We start from the raw sequence: 14,085 nt of genomic DNA, 5'->3' as shown, positions 1-14,085 counted from the left end.
GTGCTACTGTTCTTATTCCCATACACACTTTAAAGATGAAGTGGAGGAGGCCCAGAGAGGTTTAGTGACTTGTCCCACATGGCCCAGCTCTTAAATTGCAGAGTCAGGATTAGAACCCAGTTGGGCTCTGACAGTCACTCTCTTCATCACAGTTGCTTCCCAAGAGACAAAAATGGGTGATCCGGGCAGAGCCAAGACTTTGAAGTAGATGAGTGTAAGGAAAAGACTGGAATGGGAGAGGAATAATGGGAATATGAGGGAATCAAAGAGAGCTGAGGAAAGGAGAGACACAGGGTGCATGACATGGCCAGGAGGGGTATCAGGGGCAGGCGGAGGCTCAGGCTTTCTGCCCACTTGTTTGCACAGCAGCATTTCCCTCAGCGGCCACCTTGAGTGGATAGCACCTTTCCATTGGCCTGTCCTGGGACTCCCATCCTGCTCAGCCACAGGCCACTCGACAGTGGGGGAAACACTCTTTCTCTAATTGGCATTGAAACTTACAGCCCTCCCTTTTCCTGTAGGTGGGGTTTCCATAGGAAAAAGCTGCTTCTCCATTTCCCTAGCCCAGCAACTGTTTGGAAGTCAGATCCCCACATCCTGCTTTACTGGGTCAAGTCCCTCTTGGACCGGCTCTTTCTATCATTTACTGAAGGGGACCAATGGGTGGCCCTGTGTGGGGTCTCCCTTAGCAATTTCACTTCATCGGTGCCTGGACCTCTGAGATCTCTTCAGATGAACATGGCCTTGCCTGGGAATCCTGCTACTTCCATCATCATCTAATTATGGGACAAGGCTGTGACAACAGGTTTTGGCGAACGGGGCTAATCAAGCCCCCCAGGAAACACTGGAGGACTTGCCTACCCTTTGAAGAACTCTAGTGGTTTCTGAGTCTAGCCCACTCTGGCGGTAAGCATGATACGACTTCTGCCACTTCTGCTGGGGCTTTTGGGGCCAGGTGGCTACTTGTTCCTTCCAGGGGGTTGTCAGGAGGTGGCCACTCTCACTGTGAGATACCAAGTGTCAGAAGAAGTGCCGTCTGGCACAGTGATAGGCAAGCTGTCCCGGGAACTGGGCTGGGAGGAGAGGCATGGGCAAACGGGGACTGCCTTCCAGATCTTGCAGCTGCCTCAGGCGCTCCCCATCCGGGTGGATCCTGAGGACGGCCTGCTTAGCACAGGGAGGCGGCTGGACAGAGAGCAGCTTTGCCGGCAGCAGGATCCCTGCTTGGTTTCCTTTGACGTGCTTGCCACAGGGGATTTGGCTCTGATCCACGTAGAGATCCAGGTGCTGGACATCAATGACCATGAGCCACAGTTTCCTAAAGGCGAGCAGGAGCTGGAAATCTCTGAGAGTGCCTCTCTGCGCACCCGGATACCCTTGGACAGAGCTCTGGACCCAGACACTGGCCCCAACACCCTGCACTCCTACACGCTGTCCCCCAGCGAGCACTTTGCCCTGGATGTCATTGTAGGGCCTGATGAGACCAAACATGCGGAACTTGTGGTGGTGAAGGAGCTAGACAGGGAAATCCACTCATTTTTTGATCTGGTGCTAACTGCCTATGACAGTGGGACCCCCCCCAAGTCAGGCACCAGCTTGGTCAAGGTCAATGTCCTGGACTCCAATGACAACAGCCCTGTGTTTGCTGAGAGCTCACTAGCACTAGAAATTCAAGAAGATGCTGCCCCTGGTACTCTCCTCATAAACTTGACTGCCACGGACCCTGATCAAGGCCCCAATGGGGAGGTGGAGTTCTTCCTCAGTAAGCACGTGCCTCCAGAGGTGCTGGACACCTTCAGTATTGATGCAAAGACGGGCCAAGTGATTCTGCGTCAACCCCTAGACTACGAGAAGAATCCTGCCTATGAGGTGGATGTCCAGGCAAGGGACTTGGGTCCCAATCCCATCCCAGCCCATTGCAAAGTACTCATCAAGGTTCTGGACGTCAATGACAATGCCCCAAGCATCCACATTACATGGGCCTCCCAGCCATCGCTGGTATCAGAGGCTCTTCCAAAGGATAGTTTCATTGCTCTCGTCATGGCAAATGACTTGGACTCAGGAAATAATGGTCTGGTCCACTGTTGGCTGAGCCAAGAACTGGGTCACTTTAGACTGAAAAGGACAAATGGCAATACATACATGCTACTAACCAACACCACACTGGACAGAGAGCAGTGGCCCAAATATACACTCACTCTGTTGGCTCAAGACCAAGGACCCCAGCCCTTATCAGCCAGAAAACAGCTCAGCATTCACATCAGTGATGCCAATGACAATGCACCTGTGTTTGAGAAGAGCAGGTATGAGGTCTCTACTCGGGAAAACAACCTACCTTCTCTTCACCTCATTACCATCAAGGCTCATGACGCAGACTTGGGCATTAATGGAAAAATCTCATACCGTATCCAGGAATCCCCAGTTTCTCACTTGGTAGCTATTGATTCAGACACAGGAGAGGTCACTGCTCGGAGGTCACTGGACTATGAACACATGGCTGGTTTTGAGTTTCGCGTGATCGCAGAGGACTGGGGGCAGCCTCAACTTGCATCCAGCGTCTCTGTGTGGGTCAGCCTCTTGGATGTCAACGATAATGCCCCAGAGGTGATTCATCCTGTCCTCGTTGATGGAAAAGCCAGCCTCTCAGTGCTCGTAAATGCCTCCACAGGCCACCTTCTGGTACCCGTTGAAACTCCTAATGGCTTGGGTCCAGTGGGTGCTGATACAACGCCACTGACAACCCACAGTTCCCGGCTGTTCCTTTTGACAACAATTGTAGCAAGAGATGCAGACTCAGGTGCAAATGGAGAGCTCCTCTACAGTATTAGGAGTGGAAATGAAGCCCGTCTCTTTGTTCTCAACCCCCACCTGGGGCAGTTGTTCATCAACATCACCAATGCCAGCAGTCTCATTGGGAGTGAGTGGGAGCTGGAGGTAGTGGTAGAAGACCGTGGCAGCCCCTCCTTGCAGACCCGAGCCCTGTTGAGCGTCTTGTTTGTCACCAGTGTGGACCACTTGAGGGACAGGGCCCGTGAGCCTGGGACCCTGAGCACATCGGTGCTGACAGTGATTTGCCTGGTCGTACTTCTGGCCATCTTTGGGTTGGTCTTGGCTCTGATCATGTCCATCTGCCGGACAGAGAAGAAGGACAGTGGGGTGTACAACTGTCGGGAGGCTAAGTCTACCTATCGCCACCAGCCCAAGAGGCCCCAGAAACACATTCAGAAGGCAGACATCCACCTTGTGCCTGTGCTCAGGGGTCAGGTGGATGAGCCCAGCGAGGTTGGGCAGCCCCACCAGGAGGCAGGCAAGGAAGGGACGATGGAAGCAGGCTGGGACCCCTGCCTACAGGCCCCCTTTCACCTCACTCCAACCCTGTACAGGACCCTGCGTAACCAAGGCAACCAGGGAGCATTGGCTGAGAGCCAAGAGGTGCTGCAGGACACTGTCAACCTCCTTTTCCACCATCCTAGGCAGAGGAACGCCTCCAGGGAGAACCTGAACATTCCTGAGTCCCAGCCTGTGATGGGCCAGCCACGCTCAAGGCCCCCAAAGGCTATGGGCAGCCCCGCAGGGAGGCTGCCAGGAGACGCAGGCAGCGAGGAGGCTCCACTGAGTCCACCGGCCTCCTCTGCAACCCTGAGGCGGCAGCGGAATCTCAATGGAAAAGTGACCCCTGAGAAAGAGACAGGTCCCCGTCAGATCCTGCGGAGCCTGGTCCGGCTATCTGTGGCTGCCTTTGCAGAGCGGAACCCTGTGGAGGAACTCACGATGGATTCCCCTCCTGTTCAGGTACCTTGGGTGTGGGCAGCTCTCTCTGTGGTCACCCCTGGACCACCACATCAGACACCCCCATTACCCTCACCTTCATCACATGCATTCCTTGGGCTCACTAGGGACTTTACGGTATGTTGGATGCAGTGGGTCAGGGCACAGTTCTGAGGTCAACAGAATTTAGCTGTTGGGCACCTTACTTGCTATCTCTGAGTCTTTGTTTTCCTCTCTGTAAAGCAGAGATGATGGTAAGAGCATCTGTCTTGGAGAGCTGTCCTGAAGACTTAATTAGTTCTTATAAAAGCACTTACTTAGGGTCTGTCAAGTAGACACACAGCAACAGGCATGCCTAAGAATACATGCTTTGGGTTCAGACTGCCTGGGTTCAAATCCTGGCCCCACCTCTTCTTAGCTGAGAACCAAAGGAACATTACTCAGCTTCTCTGTTGTTGAAGACGTCTGCGTTAATTGTACCCATCTCCTAAATTTGCTTGAAGATGAAATGAGTGCACTTAAAGCCTAGAATAATGTCTGGCACATAGTGAGCACTCAGCAAATGGTTACGATTACTTCTGCAAAAGCTCTTCATCTCTTCTTATCTGGGCAGCCTCCCCATGAAGCAGGCCAGCATGGGCATCATTGTCCCTGGGCTCAAAGGCTGCATTTGACTTGCCTAAGACTAGACTTTGCTGGCAAGGCCTGTAGAATGGGGCAGTGGAAACAATCTCAGAACTTGGGAGTCTGGCAGATCTGGGTTTAAATTTCAGCATAGCCGCTTAGTATCTGGGCAACCTTGGGCAAGTCTGTCAATATCAGAGCCCCCTTTCCTCATCTATTAAATGGCAATTATGATGCCAAAATTACCCTGCGTCTACCTCCCAGGGGTTGAGGATCAAATGGGATAATGAAGGACAAAGTATCTAGCGACCAGGGATTTGCTAGACAAAAATGGGAAATCTTTTTCAGAGACTGTAACTTATCTCACACCCATATCTGTTCCTCTCCACTTCAGATAACTTTCCCTGTGCCAGGCTGCCCACTCAAGGCACACTTCTGTTTGGCCAGGCCATTGGCTCAGGTTTCCTGTGGAGCAAGGACACAGCTTCCTTCCCCTACACCCTCCCCAGGAAGCCACCTGGCGAGAACCCGGCTCCTCTCTTAGGAGTCTTGCCCTGGGACCTATGTAGCCCCAGAGGTTGCCCAGAGCCATTCATTCGTTCGTTCATTCATTCATTCGTCAAATGCTTACTGAGGGAGCTTTTTGAGCCAAACACTGTGCTAGCAGAGATAGCAGAGAACAGGGACTGTGGTTGAACCCACTGGGGTGATGGAAAGAAGGGTGCCCAGCTGGGATCAACTTGACGGAAAGAGGCAGCTTGCTTAATGCTCAGGTCTTTCCAGCGGCCACAGCAGAGCCAGATCTGGGATCAAATTGTAGCCCGGCTTCTAACTGCTATGTAGTCCCTGTGAGCCTCATGTTCCACATCTGCAAAATGGGTGTAATGGTGGTATCTCATCCCTAGGGTTATTGTAAAAATTAAATGAGATTATACACCACCCCTACAGTTTTTAAGTGATTATCATAAGATCTATTAATAAATGAATTATAGGGGTGCCTGGCTGGCTCAGTTGGTAGAGCATGTGACTCTTGATGTTAGGGTTGTGGGTTCGAGCCCCATGCTGAGTAGACAAATTACTTTAAAGAAAAGTAAATAAATGAATTATATATCTTCACTCATTTAATCCTTATAACTACAACCACCTGGGCCTCATTATTATTCCCTTTTGACCGCTGAGGAAACCGAGACTCAAAATGCTTAATTTCTCAAGGCCATCCAGTTGGAACTGGAGAAGGGGCAGATTTAGAATTTGAATCCAAGTCTGACTGATTCCAGAGTCTGTGCTCTAACATTGAAGTGACTCTGAATGACAGCACTATGTTCAGGGCGTGGCAGTCGGGGACTGTCCCTGAAACATCAGCTAACCCTTGGAAGAGTGGCAGGTGCCTTAGGAGGGCTTCTGGGCCCTGGCAGAGAGGTGGGATCTGCCCTGAAGCAGGCAACTGGACACTGACTCTCCCAAGTCACAGTGAGACCCAGCCCTTACCACCTCCTCTTCCAACTGTCTTCTGTGGTTTTGGCACTTTCTAGCTGGAGCTGCCCAGAGAGGCCGAGTGGGCCTTCTCAGGGAAAAGTGGGGGTAGGCCCAGGAGCCAGAGGCAGTGTTTCTAGGAGTAACAACCCTTACTCCTCACATTCTCTGAGATTTAACATTTTCAAACCATTGGATTAATCCTGACAACCCGGTGAAGAAGGCTGGATGGGTATTTCCAGCTCCAACTTAGAAATGAGGGAACTGAGGTCTGAGTATGTCTAAAAACCTGCCTAACGTTACACATACTAGAAATGACCTTGAACTAGAACTCAGCTTCCCAAGACTTGGTCTGTTGCCTTCTCTTTCACAAGTCCCTGCAGGGTCTGGTCCTGACATCTCATTCACTCCCTGCCCCACTGTCCAGCCTTTCTGAACCTCTACAGTCTCCTCTGGGCTTTCAGCTTGCAGTGCCTTCTGTTCTCATTCTTACCCTTGCTGAATGAATGAATGAATGAATGATACATTTTGCTTTCTCCACAGCAGAGTCTTGCGGTCGGAGTGTTTGAATACTGCTAAAGGCATGGAAATAACACCTTCAGACAACGCTTATCAAAGTAATAATGAATTTATGGTCAGGAAATGCCCTTTTCACCCCCATCCCACAGATTCCAGCGGGAGCAGGTCACTGAGAATGAGAATGAGGGGATGGGCCCAGGGGGTCCCCATTCTCTCCCTCAGACACCCATGTCCTGTGGTGACAGGACAAAACAAGGAACCTGCCTGCACAGGTCCCTGCCTCCGTCACTGGTCACCATCCCCCATCTGATCACACAAACATCTGAAGCTGGAGGAAAGACTATAAAAAGAAAGCGCCGGCATTGAGGGAAACATCCGGCAAGGAAGTGTGCTGGGTCGGAATTGTGTGGAGTCAACAGATTTTTCCTGTCTTGCAGCAAATCTCCCAGCTGCTGTCCTTGCTGCATCAGGGCCAATTCCAGCCCAAACCAAACCACCGGGGAAATAAGTACTTGGCCAAGCCCAGCGGCGGCAGGTAAGCAGCACATGTACCCACAGGCTTCTCGAGCCCCCCACCGGCTCGCGTGCACCCCTGCGGCCTCTGTGATCTGAGGAGGGGTGAGCACATCCCAGACAGCAGTCCCCTGGGAGAGCACCGGACTGCATCCATCCCCCCATTCCAGGCAGCGTGGTCCCGGAGCAACTGTATTTATAGTATTTATAGGACCCAGAGTCTCTAAGGAAATGACTTCATCCCTGAGGCTCTATCTATCCCCTGATTGCAGAGGTGCTGGGCTAGGGCTTTAAATGTGTAACTTTCAGCTTTCTTTCTCTTGACCCTTAAACATAATATAAGGACTCCCCGGCTAAGGATATGGGCGTGTGGATGTGTTCTTTTGGACACTGCTAGAATTAAAAAGACCTCAAGGGGACATCTAATATAATTCTTTTTTGTTACAGATGTAGAAACTGGAGCTCTAAGTAGTTTGATCCGACCTCTCTGTGTTAAACTTGAGCAAGCCAGATAAATCCTCAGGGCCTCAGTTTCTAATCTGTAAAATGGAGGTCATCACACTTCCTTGCAGTGATGGGGTAAAGATTTAATGATCAGATTTACTCGAGGCCCACAGCCCAGTGACTGGCACACAGTAGGTGCATAACCAATGCTCAATCCTTTCCTCCTAAAGTGACTTTGCTCATGGTCACATAACCAGTGAGTGGCAAAGCTGGGACCAGCTCGGGGCACCTGACTCCAGGTTCAGTGCTCTTGCCTTGACAACTCATACCTTCTTCTTTGCAAAGATGGTGGGAGGTGGTGGAGAGCACCACTGATTGGTTTTCTCATTTGCAAAATGGGAATAATAACAAGAGAACCCCTTACAGATGTGACAAGTCTGAGAAGGTGCACATACCTTGCAAAACCTAAGGCGTGACTCAGAGTAATTGCTTAATAAACATTAGTTGTTGTCATCATTATTGCAAACTTGTCACCTCCCTGCTGATTGCTTCATGACAGCAGGAATGGTCACAGAAAAAAGGCAGAAAAGATGCCCAGACCTTAAAGCTCCTCAGGGAGCCTTCCCACCTGCTGGAATGTGGGGCCAGACCTGTCCTGCCATACTGAGGCAGTCCCGAGAAATAGCCTCCCCAAGTGGTAGGCAGGGTTTGCAGGAGGGAGAGGCCAGGATGGGGACAGCAGGAGTCAGGTAGAGTCCAAGTGGCTTTTGGATTTCTCACCTTAGCTACATCTTCTGCTGCCCTGCTCTTCTGGTCTGGGATTTGGCTTCAAATAGGGAATATGGAATATTCAGTCACTTTGTCCACAAAGTATTTATTAAGCACCTACTTTGTACTTAAGCCAACCCCTGCTTTGAGCACTGGTGAGCGGGGAATGAGGCGGACAAAAATCTTTGCCCTCACTGGAGCTCATACTCAGATGGACGGAGGTGGATGAATAGATGGATGGATGGGTGACTGCATTGTCTCAACCAAAGTTACTCTGCTCCTACTTTGGGCCAGGCATTGCGAAGGAGCGGGAGGGACAATGGTGAGTAATGATATCAACGCATTCATTGTTATTTCTATTTGCTGAGTGCTTGCAAGGTGCCAGGCACTGTACTGATTTCTTCACATACAATGTCTCATTTTACCCTCACATGCCCCTTGAGGTGGGAGTTATTATCCCCATTTTAGAGATGAGGCAACAGACTCAGAGTAGTAGCACGAGGCCTGGGACCAAGTTATCCAGTTCGTCTGACTCTGAAGGCCGAGCTGTGTATCCAGTTCCTTATGTGAAGGAATGAATGCTGGCATGAATAGAAGAATGTTCATGAACAGGAATGAATGAATCTATGTGTGAATTTCCTCACTCATGGACTGGTTGGCTTCCTTTGTAGGAGCACAGTCCCAGACACAGATGGCCCAGGTGCCAGGGCTGGTAGCCAGGCAGAACCAGACCAGGAGGAAGGGCCCCTGGATTCTGAAGATGATCTCTCTGTGAAGCAGCTGCTAGAAGAAGAGCTGTCAAACCTGTTGGACCCCCACACAGGTAAGGAACTCCCCAGGATCACTCTGACCTTGCTTCTGCCTCCAAGGTCACCTTGCATGCCCTCCATGGGAGAACACAGACATTCTGTTTCTGGGCAGGAATATCAGCAGCATTTTACTTTCCCTAAAGCTTCAGGCAATCTTCATTTGTTTAAAGACAAGATGCTACTTTGATTATTCATTTTAAAAATCATAATAATAGCAAATGAGCTCTTGGTATGTGCCAGGTACTGGGGAGTGTCTCATATACATTATCACATTTAATCTTCCAGTCTTTGGAGGCAGATGTTATGAGCTCCAATTTAGAGATAAGCAAACTGAGGCTCAGAGAGGCACTGCAGCCTGCCTAGAGTCACTTAGCTCATCAATGACAGAAAGGGAACCAACCTGGGCCTGCATGCCATCAAGGAGACCTCCCCTTACTTCCTAAACCACTCATTTGTGTTTCTTTGGTGGGCTTAAATATCCTTTGACCCTGAGAACTGAGTCAAATCTTTAATGTGTTAATATTTCTAATTGAAACAAAAAAGCACATTTTCTAGAGAAACAATTAGTTTTGATATTAAGTACATAATCTGGTGCTAGCTGGACATTGGTTAGCCTCCTTTAGGTAACATAGCATACCTCTGTACATCCCTACGCTGTGGTTTTCTGTTTCTGTGGTTAATAATGTTTCTCAGCTGGACGTATCCTATGTGCTCCATTTGGCTGTAAACACATCGAAGGCATGGCAAGGACTATAGCTAACAGGCGCACCTGGGTGGCTCAGTCGGGTGAGCGTTGGACTTCAGCTCAGGTCATGATCTCATGGTTCATGGGTTTGAGCCCCATGTTGGGCTCTGTGCTGACAGCTCAGAGCCTGAAGCCTGGTACAAATTCTGTGTCTCCCTCTTTCTCTGCCCCTCCCCCACTCATGCTCTGTCTCTGTCTCAAAAATAAATAAAAGCATTTTTAAAAATCTTAAAAAATAAACATGGGGAAAAAAATCTTTACAAAAGTATAGCTAAAATTTATGGAGAGCTTTCTATGTACTAGTCCCTGTTCTGTGTTCCTCACGAGAAAATCTTACAAGATAGAACATCTTAAGAGAAACTATTCGTTATCACCATTTCATAAAGGAAAAAACTGAGGGGCGAGGGTGTTTAACAATTTTCCCAAGGTTGTGCAGAAAATGGTTACTAACACTGGCAGTGTGGCTCTAAATTAAAATTAAGGAAAGTTAAATCTAATTAAAATTAAGTTAAATGAAAAATTCAGTTCTTCAGTTATAGCAGCCACATTTCAAGTGCTCACTAGCCACTTGTGGTTAGTGCATATTGCTTTGGGCAGCACACATACAGAAAGTTTTGTAGGACAGCATTGTCTAGAATCTACAACCATGAGGTCCAATATGGTAGCCACTAGCCACATTTGAAAAAGGCTAGTAGGAATCAATTTGGGATATATGGGGGCCTGTACCTGGCTCAGTGGGAAGAGCATGCAACTCCTGATCTCGGGGTTGTGAGTTTGAGCCCCATGTTGGGCACAGAGATTACTTTAAAGAAAAAAGAATCAGACATCTTTAAAAAAACAAAAACAAAACCTGGAGCACCTGAGCCGGCTCAGTCAGTAGAGCATCTGACTCTTGATCTCTGGTGGTAACTTCTAGTCCCATGTTGGGCATAGAGCTTACTTAAAATAAATAAAGAAATAAAATGTATTTTAAAAAGTGTAACTTATTAATTTTTTAAAAAGGATGTGATAGGGGCGCCTGGGTGGCTCAGTCGGTTGAGCGTCCGACATCAGCTCAGGTCACGATCTCGCAGTCTGTGAGTTCGAGCCCCGCGTCGGGCTCTGGGCTGATGGCTCAGAGCCTGGAGCCTGCTTCCGATTCTGTGTCTCCCTCTCTCTCTGACCCTCCCCCGTTCATGCTCTGTCTCTCTCTGTCCCAAAAATAAATAAACGTTAAAAAAAAAATTAAAAAAAATAAAAAGGATGTGATAAACATATAAAACACACTTCAGATTTTGAAGACTTAGTATGAAAAAAATGTAAAATATCTCATTAATTAAAAAAATTACATGATAAAATGGTATTAATTACAAAAATGTTTTACAAATCAATTTCATCTTTCCTTTTGACTTTTTTAACATGGCTCCTAGAAAATTTAAAATGACCTCTATGGCTCGCATTAATCTCTACTGGCCAGCTCTGGGCTGGAACCTGTGGGCTTTGCTGCCACACGGTCCTGCTTCTCCACAGCACAGAGGGCAAAGAGCACAGGAGCACTGTAAGAAGTGGGGGGGGGGGGGGTGGTGGTGACGAGGGCAGCAAGGATAGAAAAGCCTGCGCTGCTCACAGGGCAGGGCTGAGAAGGGGTGAGCTCACTGACCCCAGAAGTCTGGGGAGCATCCATCTGATAATATGATAAGGACAATATTTAACTGGTCACACGAGCTCACTGAATGCTCCCAGCAACCTGACCAGATGAGTCCTACTATTTCACCACTTTGTGAGAGAAAAAGGAGGCTCAGAGAGGTTAAGGGATTTTCCCAAGGTCACACTGCTCATAAATGGCAGAGGTGGGAAATCAAGCCCAGGCCAGCCCAGTGTCTACCTGCCTCGGGGTGGATTCACCACTGCTTTTCAGCCATTCTTATACACTCCAGTGATTTTCTCATTCCAAGCCTCATTCCTTCTGAAGCTCTCTGACCCTGGCACAAAAGCCTGATTCTATAACACCAAAAAAGTTTCAACCTTATTACCAGAGTCTCAGGGAACTAAGGTTTACATTTCCCAAATGCCCAGGGTTAATATTTATGTTCACTGAGTCATTCAAGAGATGCTTACTAAGTCCCAGGCAGGGGCTGGACCAGTGGGGAAGAGGTCTGACCCTGACAAGGCAAGACTAAGACTCATTTATCAATATAAACAGTGATTAGCTGTATTTTGGAATAACTTTTCCAAATTACAAAAGTAATATTTGGTTAAGGTAGGAAAATGTAGGCAAACAAAAAGAGAATAAATCACTTCTGCCCAGGAGTAACTCCAGTTAACATTTTGACATATCTCCTTCCAGTCTTTTATTATATGCATAGATTCTAAAGCAGCTCACCTGAAGCAAACATTAAATACACACTAAAGTGGATGTTGTACCTTTTTTTTTTTTATTAAACACAGTTGCTTAACCATAAGACTTATACTTTTTTTCCTTTGACTTGGCCTCTACCATTGGGCCCAGGGCTAGTTTTCTTTTTTTTTTCCTTAAGTTTTTATTTATTTTTAAGAGAGACAGAGACAGTGTGAGCAGGGGAGGGGCAGAGAGAGAGGGAGAAAGAGTCCCAAGCAGGATCTGCACTGCCAGCACTGAGCCCAATGCAGGGCTTGAACACACAAAACTGTAAGATCATGACCTGAGCCAAAACCAAGGGTCAGACACTTAACTGACTGAGCCACCCAGGTGCCCCCAGGGTTATTTTTTTGAGATAGTATTTTTGTTCAAGAGATGTGAAAAGGAAAAGCGTGATGATGGCATTAGGGATCTAGGGGACAGTTTTTCACTGTCCCATTCCTGGGACAGCCCTTAGGCAGACAGCCCTTTCCCAGCCTCGAGGCCAGGGTTTCCTGCAGCTTGAGAAGTAAAGTTTGAGGAGTTTAGGGCATACTGACAGTACAGACCTTAGCAGGCCCTGGGGATTCCAGAGGCCACAGGTGGCTACCCGGAGCACCCAGGGGGATAAGGGGCCGGCTCCTCAGAGAGTGGGTGGGTGGTACAGTCACATGAGGCTTTGAAGTCATCAGATTTGGTGTCAAACCTTAGTTTGGTTGCCTAGTAGATGTATGATTCAACTTCCTGGAACTTGAGTTTCCTCATCCATAAAATGGGATAGCACTCTTAACTTCAAAGGGATGTGCAGAGGTTAAATGAGAGAATTAGATAAATTGCTTGGCACGAAAGAACTTAAGAAGTGGTCACTATTATTATGAACACAGGCAGATGGCAGGACCAAGTCAGGAACTTCAGCCTTGGCTAAGAAGAGGGATGTCCCCTCCTGGCCCCCCCCCACCCCCCCACCTTCCCACCCCACCCCCACCCCACCCCCTGGCAATGCCATCTTCACCTACTAGTGCCCTGAGGGAGTGAGGATCCCGACTACCTGAGTAGATGGAAGACACCCAGCCTGAAACACACCAGGCCCAGGAAATTCTTCAGGAAAGGGCCAATTTCTAATTCAAGGTCTTCTTCCTCCTCCTGCCTCCTCCCTACTCAGCTCGTGTGGGTACTTCAGTCAGCAGCCTTCCTGCCCAGCAAGCTTCCCTGTCAGGGCCTCTTCCTTCCCGTCCCCCTCTGGCCTCCCTGTCTGTCCCCCGCCATTTCCCTTCCCTCCTTTGTCCATTGCCCTTGCCCTGCCCACAGCCCCACCCTGGCCTGCCTGGCCCTTCCCAGGGCCCAGCCCTCACTGCGTCCCCTCCCTCCCATGCAGGCTTGGCCCTGGACCGGCTGAGCGTCCCTGACCCGGCCTGGATGGCGAGGCTCTCTTTGCCCCTCACCACGAACTACCGTGACAACGTGTTCTCACCAGACACTCCGGCCATGGAGGAGCCAAGGACCTTTCAGACGTTCGGCAAGGCGACGGGGCCTGAGCTGAGCCTGACAGGCACGCAGCTGGCCAGCACCTTTGTCTCGGAGATGAGCTCACTGTTGGAAATGCTGCTCGAACAACGCTCCAGCGTGCCTGTGGAGGCTGCCTCCGAGGTGCTGCGGAGGCTCTCTGTCTGCGGGAGGACCCTCAGTCTGGACCTGGCCACCAGCGGGGCCTCGGGCGCAGAAGGACAGGGGGGCCCAGGTGGAAAGAAGGGGGCCGAGGGCAGGACTGGCAGCAGCAGCAGCAGCAGGGGGCTGTGGATCCAAGAACCAGGGATGTTAGGGAGCCCAGGCGCTAAGGATCCTGGGACACGAGCTGCTTTCTAAAATCCTTGAATTCACTGTTGAGAGGTGGCCCAAGAACTTTAGGGTGACCTATGCTGTCCCACAGAGGAGGCAGGGGAGCCACGACTAATATCTGACTGACCAAACCAGCCCCTTGTGAAGGGCTGGCTCTGCCTGTGAACTTTTTGGAGTGAATTTTTTGGCTGAAATGAGTGTTTGTTGGCAAAACACATGTACAGCACAGA

At 49.4% G+C, this 14,085-nt stretch overlaps 1 protein-coding gene across 1 annotated transcript; it reads left to right on the top strand.

Moving 5' to 3' along the window:
* Nucleotides 1-912: 912 nt before the first annotated feature.
* PCDH12 (protocadherin 12) lies at nt 913-13,989 on the top strand. Its single transcript, XM_047086147.1, has 4 exons — nt 913-3,792; nt 6,822-6,919; nt 8,781-8,932; nt 13,395-13,989. The coding sequence occupies exons 1-4, from the start codon at nt 913-915 to the stop codon at nt 13,880-13,882; spliced, it is 3,618 nt and encodes a 1,205-aa protein (XP_046942103.1). The 3' UTR covers nt 13,883-13,989.
* The last annotated feature ends 96 nt before the right edge of the window (nt 13,990-14,085 follow it).

The sequence above is a fragment of the Lynx rufus genome, unplaced genomic scaffold, assembly GCF_022079265.1.
Source record: "Lynx rufus isolate CCGP_SWC_20201006 ecotype Redwood Valley unplaced genomic scaffold, mLynRuf1.p SCAF_1, whole genome shotgun sequence".
NCBI lineage: Eukaryota > Metazoa > Chordata > Mammalia > Carnivora > Felidae > Lynx > Lynx rufus.
Note: the sequence above shows the minus strand (reverse complement) of the source record. Positions and strands in the feature narration are given on the sequence as shown.